The 14,286-nt window shown below is 45.3% G+C and overlaps 5 protein-coding genes across 5 annotated transcripts; 3 read left to right on the forward strand and 2 right to left on the reverse strand.

The window, feature by feature from the left end:
• Positions 1 to 191: 191 nt before the first annotated feature.
• Positions 192 to 2,055, forward strand: TOT_040000549 (microfibrillar-associated protein; the record flags this gene model as incomplete). Its single annotated transcript, XM_009694185.1, has 7 exons — positions 192 to 320; positions 381 to 501; positions 536 to 624; positions 661 to 1,155; positions 1,312 to 1,386; positions 1,512 to 1,863; positions 2,015 to 2,055. The coding sequence occupies 7 exons, from the start codon at positions 192 to 194 to the stop codon at positions 2,053 to 2,055; spliced, it is 1,302 nt and encodes a 433-aa protein (XP_009692480.1).
• Positions 2,056 to 2,162: 107 nt separating this feature from the next.
• Positions 2,163 to 3,732, reverse strand: TOT_040000550 (conserved hypothetical protein; the record flags this gene model as incomplete). The annotated part of the gene is made up of 7 exons (XM_009694186.1): positions 2,163 to 2,312; positions 2,411 to 2,521; positions 2,601 to 3,059; positions 3,092 to 3,206; positions 3,236 to 3,366; positions 3,430 to 3,579; positions 3,619 to 3,732. 7 exons carry the CDS (start codon positions 3,730 to 3,732, stop codon positions 2,163 to 2,165), a joined length of 1,230 nt encoding a protein of 409 aa, XP_009692481.1.
• A 177-nt stretch (positions 3,733 to 3,909) lies between these two features.
• Positions 3,910 to 5,604, forward strand: TOT_040000551 (uncharacterized protein; the record flags this gene model as incomplete). The annotated part of the gene is made up of 1 exon (XM_009694187.1): positions 3,910 to 5,604. The coding sequence occupies one exon, from the start codon at positions 3,910 to 3,912 to the stop codon at positions 5,602 to 5,604; it is 1,695 nt and encodes a 564-aa protein (XP_009692482.1).
• A 444-nt stretch (positions 5,605 to 6,048) lies between these two features.
• On the forward strand, positions 6,049 to 9,884 carry TOT_040000552 (Ran-binding protein; the record flags this gene model as incomplete). Its single annotated transcript, XM_009694188.1, has 4 exons — positions 6,049 to 6,603; positions 6,797 to 7,565; positions 7,596 to 8,072; positions 8,308 to 9,884. 4 exons carry the CDS (start codon positions 6,049 to 6,051, stop codon positions 9,882 to 9,884), a joined length of 3,378 nt encoding a protein of 1,125 aa, XP_009692483.1.
• A 523-nt stretch (positions 9,885 to 10,407) lies between these two features.
• On the reverse strand, positions 10,408 to 14,247 carry TOT_040000553 (DEAD-box family helicase; the record flags this gene model as incomplete). Its single annotated transcript, XM_009694189.1, has 8 exons — positions 10,408 to 11,061; positions 11,256 to 11,587; positions 11,683 to 11,959; positions 11,999 to 12,274; positions 12,351 to 12,509; positions 12,606 to 12,728; positions 12,793 to 13,758; positions 13,819 to 14,247. 8 exons carry the CDS (start codon positions 14,245 to 14,247, stop codon positions 10,408 to 10,410), a joined length of 3,216 nt encoding a protein of 1,071 aa, XP_009692484.1.
• Positions 14,248 to 14,286: the final 39 nt, after the last annotated feature.

Genomic DNA, 14,286 nt, shown 5'->3' on the forward strand with positions numbered 1-14,286 from the left:
AAGTATGTGCACAGATAGTCACAAAAACAGATAGTGGTATTGAGAAACGAGTTTAAATTGATGTTAGCAGCCATCTTATAACGTAAATAGCAAATGTGTTGAGACTTTTATGATAAATTGTGTACACTATAATTCGTGATAAGTGGTACCACAAACATAAAGTTTAGGTGAAATAATTTTACTGTAGAGTTATGAGTGCTTTAGAACTATTTAAAGTGCTCGGGGATGAGTCGAATAGACCGCCTTCGCCACCGAAACATATACTAAAGAAGAGGAAACCGACGCAGTCGGAACGAGTTAAAAGATATTGGCCAGGAAAGGTAAAAAATATTGTATAAACGCTAGTATAAATTTAGTTCAATATATAATTGAATGTTTAGGCGCCAGATTACGCAGCTGAGCAGGATTCATACTCAGATGAGTCATCCCCTGAGGATGAGCCAGAAGTTAAAGTAGATAGTGAGCCGGATCGCAGGTTAAACAGATATAAAATAACACAAGGTAGGTTAAAAAGGGTAAATATTTATAATTTTAGTTGAAGTGGCTCAAAATGACTCCGAAAGGATTCGAAGAAGGAAGGCACAAGTTGAGACGATAACAGTTTACCAATCGGATTTAAATAAGGTAATTTGGAAATAAAAATATAATAAACGTGGTTAGGAAGGTGGAAGATCAGGTGAAAGAACATCTGAAACCAAATTAGATGATAAATTAAGTATTACTAAGCTTGATGCGGACTCTTCTGAGAAGAGATTGGATAGAAACACGCTCAGAAGACTAGCATTAGAATATCGCAAGCATGAGGAGGAAAAGTTGTCATCCAAAGTGGGAGAAGTAGGAGAAAATGAAGTAGAAGAGGAGGAACCAGAAAGCTTAGAAGAGTCGGAGTACAACGAAAACGAGGAGGACGAGGACGACACAGATGCACTATCGAAGCCAATATTCGTTCCAAAAGGTAGTAGAACAACAGAATCGGAAAAGGAGCAGCTGAGAAAGGAAGAAATGTTGAGGAAGCAGAATGAAAAGAAACGGTTACAGGAGCGAAAAAGAGACACGAAGGAAATGATAATAAAGAAGGTGCAAGAGTTGGAGGACGAGCAGGAGGAAGAGGAAGAAGATTTAATAGACGACACAGATAACCTAGACGAGAAGGAGGTAGGTTTTTAGGACGTAGATATGTATACATATATATATATATAAGTGTATATATTGGTTTAAATAATTGTATGCAAGTATCAGAAAGTGTGTACAGTTAGTAACAGTAGTGTGACAGCGCGACCAGAAATTAAACAAAGAATCATGAATATTTAGTATGAACTGTGGAAGATTCGAGAACTCAAAAGAATACTCAGAGACAAGGAAGAGAGGGAGAAGTTTAAAAAACTGGTAAGTAAAAAAAATATATACATATTGGTGTAATGGGTACTTAGTAACTAGAGAGGTTTAAAAATAGGGAATTTGTATATATTTGTATTGAATTGACTTGATACGAACGAACTGATTGAACTTAGGAGGAGGAAGTTAAGTTGAGGAGAACTATGACCGACGAGGAAAGGGCTCTGGATAACGAGAAGGCGGATAAGGTGGTGGTCGAAAAGGGAAAACTCCGCTTCCTGCAGAAATACTACCACCGAGGAGCGTTCTTCATGGACAAGCTGCAGGATAAGTCGGAGCCGCTGTACGCGAGGGATTTCAACGCTCCGACGGCTGACGACCTCGTCGACAAGAGCATGCTGCCGAAGCCGATGCAAGTGAGGAGAGGGCTCTACGGCAAGCACGGCCAGGTCAAGCACACGCACCTCAAGGACGTCGACACGACGCAATTCGACGCCTGGGCGAAAACGGACAAATTTAAACTGGCAGGTATGTTGGACACATACATGTTTATCTACAACTACGGATATTTACATATGCAAATAATTACAACTACGGATATTTACATATGCAAATAATTACAACTACGAATATCACACGCAAATGAATACTTTATTCACCCTATGCAATAATTGTGTAGGTACCAAACAGGTATTCGATAGACCATCAAAGAAGAAGTAATATTTTAACAAATATACACGCATGAATACTTGAGTGGAAATATATTTGTGTGTGATTATATTGAATATAGAAATGTAAAAGCAGTGAGAGAGTGTAAACACGTAACATTAATTTGTCACTAGCACCTGTAAGTTTGTTATGCTGTAACAACTATTGTTACAGTGTAACTCTATGCCATCAAGTCCATGTAAGCCGGTACAAACGGGAATAAGAGGCAGCGATATGGTTTCTGAGTCCCTCAAATGAACCATTTCAGCCTAAATGGAGATGATTGCTAGGTTATGATGTGTAGACTGATACATAATTAGGTGAAAAAGTGTGTGAGTAAATAATTGTGGAGGTAGGTAATTATTACAGTGTTGCTTTGCAATATGAACTCCTTAGCATTATTAAACTTTACTGATACATCAAAGGGGCTCCCAGTTAAGTTCTTTAAAAATATGCCGACGTTGAAAGGAACATTGACCTACAAACAATAATTGAATAAAAAGAGAAGACAAGGTCGTGTTTATACTTATTTGCCTAAAAGGTGATGGTGAGATTACCTTCACACTCTTGGGAATGTTCACCTTGAAGAACAGGTCTGAAGTGCGTGAAAAGGATTCAACCTTGGAAACGTTGGTGCCGGAAACGTTAGTATACGAGTGCCAGTCTATATTCATGTAAAAATCATCAAAGGAGTTAGTTGGACCCTGGGCTGATCCACCAGAATCCTTCGCTTTGACATTACTGGACCTAATAGCATCAGGGCGCTTATCGTAAGGGCCACGTGATTCAATGTCGATGCCCTTATAATTGTTAGAATTGCGATAATACAGCTGAATGTTCGGGAAAATGATTGAAACCGTCTCATCGGGCCTTAGAAGCTTAATATTATCGCTGCTGAACTTTTCAAAAGGCACATAAGCAGTATTATCGGCCCTGTTCTCCAGCTTCATCTCCTTTAGAACCAACAAGGACTTTGACTTATTCTGAACCTCCGTTTCCAAGTAATGAACTCCGTCCTAAAATAGAGTTTATTGAATTTGTGACCCACGGGTAGTTTAACCAAAGTGTGAGAAAGTTGAACTGGGTTTATGCACTTCCACATAAACATTTTTTTAAGAATCAGAGGCCCCTTGTGCGACGAATATTCAACAGAGCAGGTCATTCTAAAACGGATATGGGAGATAGTCGGTACCTGTATTGTGAAACGGTCTTAAACAAGTACGTATAGTGCGATTCTAGAGGTTTGCAGTTGGGTCCTAGCTCTACGTTTTCAAATACGGTACAAGAGTCGAATTTGTTAGCGTGTTCGGGAACCATCTCCACCTAAATAAAGAATATGAAAAAAATTGAGATGTGTAAGTAGGTTTAAATTTGGTTGAAACTAACCTTTAAAAGGACATCTGAAAATTTAATTTTGGTCTGATTTCCGATTATGAAAGCCATGTGCAACTCCTCTCCCAGTAAAACGTCGTTAGAGTAAGATGGAATCCTCAGAATTGGGAAGTGTTTAGGCGATTTGGTGGAGTGTTTTGAGGGCTAAATTTTAAATATAAGTTAATAGAGGGATGAGAAAACCTTTTGGATAGCATCCACGGCATCACAGATGTCGAGCAGTTCCACGCAATTCGCATCCAAGTTGGGATCCATAAGCCTCACTATTTTGAGAATGGGAGAGACTTGAGCTTCCATTATATATATTACATGTTTAAAACTTAAATCGGTCTATGATGTGTTCAAATTTTTTGTTTGTATTGGGTCAATTATGTAGACTAAAAATGAATAAAATTTATTGTTTTAAATGGAATTATTTAAATTTTGTATTTAAAGACTGAATGTATATTTTGTACTATAGCTTATTAATCTAATATGAACATATATGATCACGAAACGGACAATGTGGATAACTATCATGATGATAGTCACAAAAACGATGAAAGTGACCCAGATAATGACTCTGAACTTAGCTATTATGAAGTGCTAATGAAAGGCAATGAGTTATACCTCGGTGAAGAAGTGGGACTAGAGAGCCTGAAGCCTAATTGCATTACCTCGAACTTATCAGGGTCCTTTTTAGTATCAGGATCGAGAGATGGGACGCTGTATTGCATCAATTTTGACAAATGGTCAAAGGGAGGGTTCGGAGAATACTGGAAGGTTAAGCTGGAGCAGTCGGTGAACGAGTTGGCCTTTAACACAGAAGAGTCGGTGTTGGCAGTGGCATCAGGAAACTATTTGCACTTTTACACAGACGGAGGGGACCAAATAGTGTCTACAACAAGAGGCGACATGTACCTGTTGGACGCAAAAAAGACGAAGGGACACACGGCTACGGTGACGTGCGTAGCCAATGACCCGAAGAACGTTAACCTGTACGCATCCGGCTCAATGGACGGAACGGTGAGGCTGTTTGATATACAATCGACGAAGCAGAACGTATCACTATCTCTGAATAACATAAACATATACACACTGTCGAACAAGTACCTCAACAGAAACAAAAGCGCAAATGGAGGACAGGGGCACGCTGGGAAGAACAGAGTGGCAATAACGCGACTGTGCTATGCAAGTTATAACTACAAGGACGTGTTGGTGGCAGGAAATGAACTGGGGAAGCTGATAGTCTGGGATTATAAGACGACTTTCCAAAACTTAATGATAGACGCACACGAAAAGAGCATAGATGCAGTGCTATCGTATGATGCAAACAAGGTGGTAACAATGTCGGAAAATGAGCTGAAGTTCTGGGATTTAAAACAGCACCAAAAGCCGTTTAAAGAGCTTAAGTTGCCCGCATATACGACCGGCTTCAATAGGAATCAGAACGTTGTACTCTCACCAGATAACCTGCACCTGGTAATAAACACGCCAAAGGAGTCGTCTGAGGATAAGAAGGCAAAGAGTGAAGTGTGGGTGTACGACCTGGAGAAGTGGGAAGTTGTTAACAAGTGGGAAGTGGAGTCGCAGCTAGGGCCGCTGGTGTGGAGTTACGAAACTAATCAGCTATTCAGCTACTGCGCCAACGGAAAGTTGTACGCAAGGTGCACACAAGATAACGCGGGAGTAAACCACTACACGAAGGCACAGAAAACATTGGAAAAAAAGAACAAGTACGCGAAAGTTAGCACTATTTCAGCGAAGCTAGAAGCGTACCCAATAGACTACCTGCCAGACGACCTGATAGAAGTGGAGGAAGGAGTGCTGAAGAAAAGAAGAGTGGAGCCGCAAGACAAGTACGGAATACCGAAGCAGGAAGGATACGACTACTTCAAGCACGGAAAGACGCCAATCACATACGAAGACGACGACATAGTGACGAAGCTGAGGTCACAAGTGGAGAAGGATACGAAGAGAGAGCTGGGAGAAGAAGAAGGAATTAGACAAATACCGTACAAAGCAGACAAGTTCATGGCAATCTACAAGAAGACGCAGCCGAACCTAATACTGGACTTCGACAGGCCGAAAACAAAGGAAGAAAAGCTGCTCCTGGGAGTGAGCAAGTGCCCGCGATGCGGAATCAAAATATGCCAATGCGGCTACATGGAGAAGAATAGACAAAGATGAAAGAGCACATCTGAAAAAGAAAAGAACCAAACGCCTGTAATTTTTCATAAATACGCTAATTTTATAATAATTATAATGTATGTGTACACGTAGATCATCAGAGAGGAGGAAGTATGTGTAAATTAAGAAAAGAAATGAGAAGAGAAAATGACTAAAAATAACACAGAGTGGAAATGTGTCATGATTAAAAAAGTAAAAAAAGAGATGAAGGATGGAATCATGAGGAAAAAAATAGCCTTCTTAAGGTAGCCTGATTTAAACTGTTGTGCCAAATGAGTATGAGGTATAAAGAAAAATCAATAGCAAATAATGAAAAACAAAAAACAAAAATAACATTTATGTTTTTAAAAAAAGGATAACTACCAATTACGACATGTTTAACATATAGGCACACAAGTGCGAATATTGGGGGTGTATAAGCGAATATAGCTATCGAAATAGACAATGGCAGACCTGAAGCAGCTGGAGATGCTCTGCCAGGCTCTCTACGGAGGCCAACAAGCACACCAGAACGAAGCTCATAAAGTACTGATGCCATTGCTCAGAGATGTGCAAAAAATACCAGTGTTATACGAAATACTCGCAAATAGCACAAATCTACAGTCCCTGTTGTTTGCTTCCTCAGGCCTAGTAACGTTGTTCACGAACCACTGGTCCCAAATCACGGAACAGTCGAAAAAGGAGATGAGAGAATTCCTACTCAACTACCTGTACAACAGAGGCCCTGAGATGCTGAAAGTAGCGCCAGAAGTGTTAAGACAATTTATCCACTTGTATTCCAGAATCGTAAAACTGGGATGGCTGGAAGAAATAAACAACCAGCAGCTGATCAACCACGTATCACAGTTTTTATCAGCCTCTACACAACACTGGATAATCGGACTAAACATATACACGGACCTGACGCAGGAGATGCAGCCTCAGATGGGAAAGTTTATAGCCAAGTACAGGAGAGGAGCGCTCAATTTCAAGGAGACAGTACTGCAAGACATATTCACAGTAAGTTGACTATACGTGTGTACAACTTAAAAATTAAAAAGGAATAGTTTGTAACAAATAGTTTGATAAACTCAAAGAAAGATTGTTAATTAGGGCTTAAATTAGAATTGGGGCTAAGCAGATAAGATAAATCAGAGTTAGATAGTATAGTGACAGTGAAGTGGCTGAAGGATGGGCTAATATGAACGTGTAGGTGACAATACAGACGCTGGAACAGTTCAACAAGGGCACGATGGTGGTAAACGATCTCAAGGAGGAGAGTCAGCTGCTGTACCAGATACTGCAGCTGTGCTACAACTGCCTGAGCTTCGACTTCATGGCGACGATGCCGGACGACACTTCGGAGGAGCAGGCGACAGTGATGATTCCGCAGGGCTGGGACATGCTGAGAACAGACGAAGTCCCGAAGCTGCTCTTCCAGCTGTACCACAAGTCGCTGGGAAAGGCGACGATGAACACGCCGACGAACGCGTCATACTACGGAATGGAGGGGAAGTTCATGAGCTGCTGCACACTGTGTCTGAGGTGCCTGGTGGTGCTGGCGGCAATAAGGAAGTCGTTCTTCAACAACGAAAACGAAGCGCTGGGACACATCAACTGCTTCATGCTGGGCAGTCTGGACATCATAAGAAATAAAATGGGCCTGTCGAACGACGACTGCTACCACGAGCTGTGCAGACTCCTGGGAAAAATCAACGCGGCGAACCAGCTGTCGCAGCTGCTGCAGAGCAACGTCTTCCCGATATGGTCAGAACAGCTTTACAACTTCACGCTCGAGGCGCTGGCAAACTGGACGCACATGACGAACAGCAAGCACTACCTGCTGGGAGTGTGGGCGCACATGATAGTGCCGCTGGGGTACATGAAGGGGAAGGCGCCGACGGTGCTGGAGAACAACATCCTGCAGATCACGCTCGAGTTCCTGAACACGAGGCTGAAGATGGCGCACCTGCTGGTGACGAGTAAGTTTGGAGCCCCTAACGGCAGTTTAGACCCGGGAGAGCTGGACTTCGAGAACCCGCTCGACGATGACGTGCTGAGGAACGAGCAGAGCGACCTGTTCAGCAGGCTCTGCAGAAACCAGTACAGAGTGGTGCTGAACCACGTGATGGAGCTCTTCACGAACCTGAACAGCAACCTGGCGAACGAGGACGTGCTGGTGGTGCAGGAGAAGCTGTCGTGGCTGGTGCTCTTCAGCGGCGCAATGCTAAACGGAAGCAGCTCCCTGCGCCTGGTGGGCGACGAAAAGACCACGGCCGGCTGCATACAGACGCTGAACATAGAGCTCGTGGGCAGGGTGTTCCAAAACATCGCAAACTCGGATAAAATGGCGGAAAACGTGCACCTAGAGCTTAGTTACCTGTGTTTCCTGGGGCACTTCAGGAAGTTTTACATAAGTGAACACACCAAGGGCACAATTTCAGGCGACAACAAGGAGAGGTTTGCTCAGTTGCCGAATTTGCCGCCGGGTACGTCGTAGGCTCAAATACATATCAGTCCTATTAAATCGTATTATTTTGTTAACTCAATTAGTTACGGTACCCGTTTACGTTATACAGTTAAAATACACAGTTACCTTAAGCATTTACATTGACCAGTTAGCTTACACATTTACATTGACCAATTAAAATACACGCTAATACTTACCTAATGCACGCAATTTACATACACAGCTAATGCACACGGCCGTTAATATAAACGTAGGTGTTGACGGATCGCAATACCTGCTGAATCGAATGATTGAAAAGGTATTTTACAACTTGCAAAACAGAACGAGCGACGAAAGAGTGGTGAAGAAGACGCTGCAGTTCTTCTCAGACCTGTCCTCGGGAATCGACATCGTGCATTACGCGGACAGGTCGCCGCACCTGATAGTGTCGGCGAGGCTGATACTGCAGTGCGAAACGCTGAGGTTCGCACTGCTGAACCACCACGACACGTCCTTCAAGTTCCTGTTTAACCCAGCATACGGAAGGTACAGGACGATCTACTACGCAATCCTGACGAAGCTGCTGCTGCTGGAGATAGCGGACGAGCAGGACGCGAACGAAAAGTTTAACATATATATGCAGTACCACAATAACCTGATCGACCAGGCGAACAGCCTCTTCAACGCGAACGCGTCAGCAGGCTCGCCGACGGCAATGGTGTCGAACGCAGAGTTCAAGGGCGTCATCGTGGGATTCATGAGAGACCTGCGAGGAATATGCAAGAGCTGCGTCTCAGTGGAGTCGTACCAGCTCTTCTTCAACTGGATCATCAACACGCCGAAGCAGATCAACAACTGCAGGTTCAACATCCTGAAGAGAGTGTGCGAGCTGTGCTACAACGACTACCAAGTGATGCTGCCGCTCATCAAGTTCCTGGCGGAGCTGCTGGACAACAAGGGAAGGAGAATCACGTTCGACAAGACGTCGGCGAACGGGCTTCTGCTCTTCAAGGAGTCCTCGTACATCGTCATCTACTACGGACTGAAGCTGCTGGACCAGCTTAACGCGCTGAAGAGCGGAAGCCCGAGCAGTCTGGGCTACGCGCTGGGAGGCGGCGTGAACAACGAGACGGAGATATACAAGAAGTACTACAAGAGCATCAGCTACTGCCTCCTGGTGCTGGTGCACACGCTCGGCGGCGACTACATCAGCTTCGGAGTCTTCGACATCTACGGAGACAACACGCTCGACCAGGTGCTGAGCCTGTCATTCCAGCTGATCCTGGCGATACCGCTCGACGACCTGCAGTCGTACCCGAAGTCGATGCACCCGGTCTACTCATTCCTGGACCTGGCGACGAAGCTCTTCATCGACAACATGCTCGCGATGGAGAGCGCGAGCGTGAGCAGGCTGCTGAACATCGGGATCGAGGGGCTCTGCAGCTACGACTCGAGCATCAGCCTGAGCAGCGCCTCGCTGCTCGACAACTTCGTGACGCACGTCTACAACAACAAGGCCAAGGAGCAGGCGCTGAAGTTCCTCGCGCAGGAGAACGCGATCCTCGTGAAGTGCATGGTCCTCATGTTCAACCTGCTCACGCGCGGCGACTCGAACTCGGCGTGGTCGATCTCGAGGCCGCTCCTGGGGCTCATCCTGCTCAACAAGAGCGAGTTCCAGAACATTCCGCACAGCTACATGGCGAACCTGTCGCAGCAGAAGGGCGAGAAGCTGCTCAAGTGCTTCAACAACCTCATGCTCGGCATCGAGGACGTGCTCACGCCCGAGAACAAGGACCTCTTCACGAAGAACGTGTACCTCTTCTCGCAGGAGGTGAAGCTGTCGTTCGTGTAGCGACGGCGCGGTGCGGCCGCTGGAGCACCGAGCGTTGACACCGTTTGAAAACAGTCGGCCCGTTCACCGAACAGTTATTTATTTTTTGCACAGACCAGTGTTTCTGGTTCACACATCCCGCTATCTTAGGCTATTTCAACAGTGCTAAAATACTTGTAAATTATAATGTAACAAATAAACGGTACTCGCAATTTTTATTCACACGTTGCCTGTATGTTTACCACCAGATACTAGCGGTATTAGTGATATCTAAACAATTAGCACTGGTAGTTAAGTTTGTCACGCTATAGAGTTAGCACTGGTAGTTACGTCTGTCACGCTATGCAGTTAGTACTAGTAGTCAAGTTTGGTAGAGTGTTGGTATATAAACGGCACCGGTGGAAATCTGGTAATTTTAAAACACATTTACTGCATTGGTCGATGGCATTGGTTAATGCCAGCGGTTAGTGTCGACGGTTAATGACATTGGTTGACGGCATTAGCTGACGGCGTTGGCTGACGGCGTTGGCTGACGGCATCAAAGCTACCTCAGGTACAGCGATTGCTTGAACACGATGTCGCGCCTTATTGCCCTGCAGACCTCCTCGATCTTCTCGGCCAGAGTGGCGTCGCCGAACACGCCTGCGGTCTGCGCCATCTTCCTGCACAGCTCGTCCAGGCGCAGAATCACCCTCACAATGTGGCCGTCCTGCAGGTCAGTCAGCTCCATGATCTCGTTGAAGGGCACGCCCGAGGCCCACTGGTACACCAGGTACGAGAGCGTGAAGTTGCAGAGCGAGTTGTGGTACTCCTGGGACACACGCACGCCCAGCGCCCTCTGGACCACGTCGATCTTCTTGTGGATGTTGATGACCTGGCTCTTAGCCTGCTGCAGCGCGAGCGTCGGCGACGGCGCCTCCTTCTCCGGCGCCTTGTCGTTGTAGATGAACGCCGAGAGGATGGCTGCGCACTCCGGGGGCGTCAGGTCCGCCAGTATGTTCTGGGCCAGGGCCTCCGTGAGCGTCAGCTCGTCGCTGGTCGTTATGAAGGTCGCGATCCTTCCCTTCAGCGTGGGCCTCCCGCGCTCATCCAGGAACTCCAGCTGCTTAAGCACCTCCAACTTGTTAATCATGTCGTCGTAGAAGTACAGCGACTCGTCCTTCAACTGCTTATTAATGTCCTCTATTTCCAATTCGTACTACAGAATGCATTGTTGCCGTTATACATACATATATGCTGTCATTATTTATAGCACCATGCTATTTAATATGTACAGGTATGCTATTTAATATGTACAGGTGTGCTATTTAGTACGTACTGGTGTGCTATTTAATATGTACTGGTATAATGGTACCTTACTATCTAGATAACTAAGCATAAACTACTTGATACATTGTCCACGTTTTCCTGGGTCTTGAAGTGCTGCTCTCGCAACAGGCACTTTGTACATGGGTTGCGCGAGAACGCGTGGTACAGGTCCCTCTGCTTCAGCAGAGTCTCATAAAACTGCATCGATATCTGCTTAAACTTCTTACTGAACGACATCAACGTGAGTTTGTTGCTCTCTATTAACTTGTTCATCTCAACTACATTTCTGTTTAAATCTGTGTCCAGGAGCACGTTTTCAAATATGAAAGACACGCTCGAGAGGCCAACTTGGTGAACATAGTAGAATATGCACTCGTTGTTATGATGAACTGAGTTGATGTTCGGGTCATTGGCGTCTGAAAGTTTGTTTTTTGTATGTTAAATAAAGTTTTAGAGATACGAGTATGTTCAACGGCTTAAAGTGTTAATATACTAACGATTCTCCACCCACCTGACAGATACTCTGTTATTATTGTCACCACCTTGAACGTGTGATTTTTCTGGTCAACGATCTCCTTGATGAAGCTGTACGAGAGCGTTTGCGTAATGTTTGTCGAGTGTAACATCAGCACCCTCCCGTACTTAAATATCTGCTTACTGTCCCTGTGGTTCCACAGGTGCTGGTGTAGCTCAGACGACAGGCTCTTCGAGTATTTCAACGCCTTGTAGTACCCTTCTATCGTTGGCTCTCCGTATATGCAGTTGATCGGCGGCAGGTTTTCCAGCTCCTACATCATGTTACTGTCCTAGTATACTTTTATGCTTACGTGTTTCTTTTTGTTAATTCTCTTTTTCAGCAGCGGTATCTTCATCATCTTCTCTCGCTCTCTAAACGACTTCAACATCATCTCCGTGATATTCATGTGGTCTCTCGACTGTATTTGCAGCAGCATGTTGTAGGTTATTCTAAATCTGCTTTCAAGCCTCGTCGACCTCTCTATTATCATGTTCGTCAGGTCCTGCACATCCGGCGCCTCATCTGAGCAGAATATGTATACGTTTCCGAATGTATCCAGTCCTCTTCTTCCAGCCCTTCCTGCCATCTAAATAGTTTTTTATGCTTTTCCAATTAAATTGATTCAGGGCATCCAGTCACCAAATTGCTCATCTATTACGTACCTGTGTGTACTCTGACGACGTCAAATAGCGATACTTAATTCCGTCGTGCTTATAAATCGACGTGAATACCACTGAGCGCGCAGGCATATTCACTCCCATTGCGAAGGTCTCAGTTGCGAACAGGACCTTAATCAGCCCCCGTGAGAACAAAATCTCAACCTAAAAATAAGGTCACCGAGCTACTTAAAACTGTGCACTTATCCACCAGTCCTGGGTTACACTCAGCACCCTGGTGTATACTTAACTACGCAATACCATTTCCTTTATTATTGGCAACAATCCTGAGTGGTGCACTCCTATTCCTCTTGCCAGCAGTTTAATCATCTTTCTCAACTGCGGCAAATTTCTGTCCTCTTCCGTGAGCCCCTCAAGTGATTCCTACACCCATTATCAATCTTGACTCTTAAATTTGCATTAAAATTGCCAAATACAAGACACTCACCTTCAGGAACAGGTGTATCTTAGAACGCTGCGTTTTCGTGTACGCCAGGTTAAGGTTCGGCATGTCCTTCGCGTACTGCTCACACTTCTGCCTGTTGAAGCAGAAGAGGACCACCGGCAGCTTATCCTCGGTCTCCAGCGTCTTCAGCAGCTTCTGCAGCTTCTGGACCTCGCCCTTGAAGGTCGCCTTCTTTTCTGCGACTTTGAGCGTCGACACGTACTTGTGCATGATGTGGTACGCCTCCTTGTTGAAGCCTCCCGAGCCGACCAGCAGGAAGAAGCGGTCGTGCGCGTAGAGGTAGTGCTTCAGCGGCACTGACCTGAAGTTCGTCAGTATGATGACCACCTCCTTCTGCATAATGCTCCCGATCCACTCCGCGAACTCCACGTAGTTCGGCACGGTTGCGCTCAGCATCACCAGCTGCACCTCCTTCGGCAGCATGATGATCACCTCCTCCCAGACCACCCCTCTCGAGAGGTCGTTGATGTAGTGTATTTCGTCGAAGATCACCACGCATATCTGCTCAATTACGCTGTCGCCTCTGTACAGCAGGTTCCTCAGTATTTCCGTGGTCACGATCAGGCACGAGGCCGTCGGATTGCACAGGACGTCGCCCGTCACGATTCCCACGTTCTCCGGGCCGAACTTGTCCTTGAACTCTCTGTACTTCTGGTTCGAGAGCGCCTTGATTGGGCTCGTGTATATTGCCTTCTCTCCTCTGCTCAGCGCCATCGCTATTGCGTACTCCGCCACCACCGTCTTCCCCGCCGAGGTGTGTGCTGAGACGAAGACGTGCTTTCCGTTGATCAGGTGGTTGATTGCCTTCTTCTGGAAGTCGTCCAACACGAACGGGTACTCTATGATCAAATTATTCAGCTCTGGCGGCTCCTTGTCGTCCACGATTGACCATTTTTTCCTTATGTAGTTCTTGTTTTCACCAGGCTTCGGGATTATCAGTTGGTACGGCTTACGCTCCCATCCATCAGCATGGCCCTGCTTCAGGAAATCTGTATACTTATATTTTACATCATTATTTGGTATTGTGTTATTGTTTTCCGTCTTTTCCTGGGAATAATCGGAATCTGCTTCATCGGCTACAGGGCCTTGTGTGTAGGCCTCAGGCTCCCCCTTCTCAGTGTCATTAGAGTAGTATATCGAGGCATATAACTCATCCTTTATGTTATCCAGTTCCACGTTGCTCAAATTTCCAAAATCCTTGCTGAAAATATCAAACAATGAGCGCCCGTTTAGTGGCAGAGATACTGATGGAATCCAGTCCAAACTTTCGAGAGCTGATTCTAAATTGCCAGAAGCATAGTTGTTTTTTAATTTATTTTTTGTATTCAGATGCTTTAGGCCTCCGGTGCTTTCGTTTTTATCTGATTCTGATTCATCTTCCAGCGCTTCCTCATCCGACGTCCAGAAATCAGAGACATTTCCGTAATAATTATCCATAAATTCAATTCAGAGGTCAAACGCATTAATTATCCTCAT

Source organism: Theileria orientalis, chromosome 4 (genome assembly GCF_000740895.1).
Source record: "Theileria orientalis strain Shintoku DNA, chromosome 4, complete genome".
Lineage (NCBI taxonomy): Eukaryota > Apicomplexa > Aconoidasida > Piroplasmida > Theileriidae > Theileria > Theileria orientalis.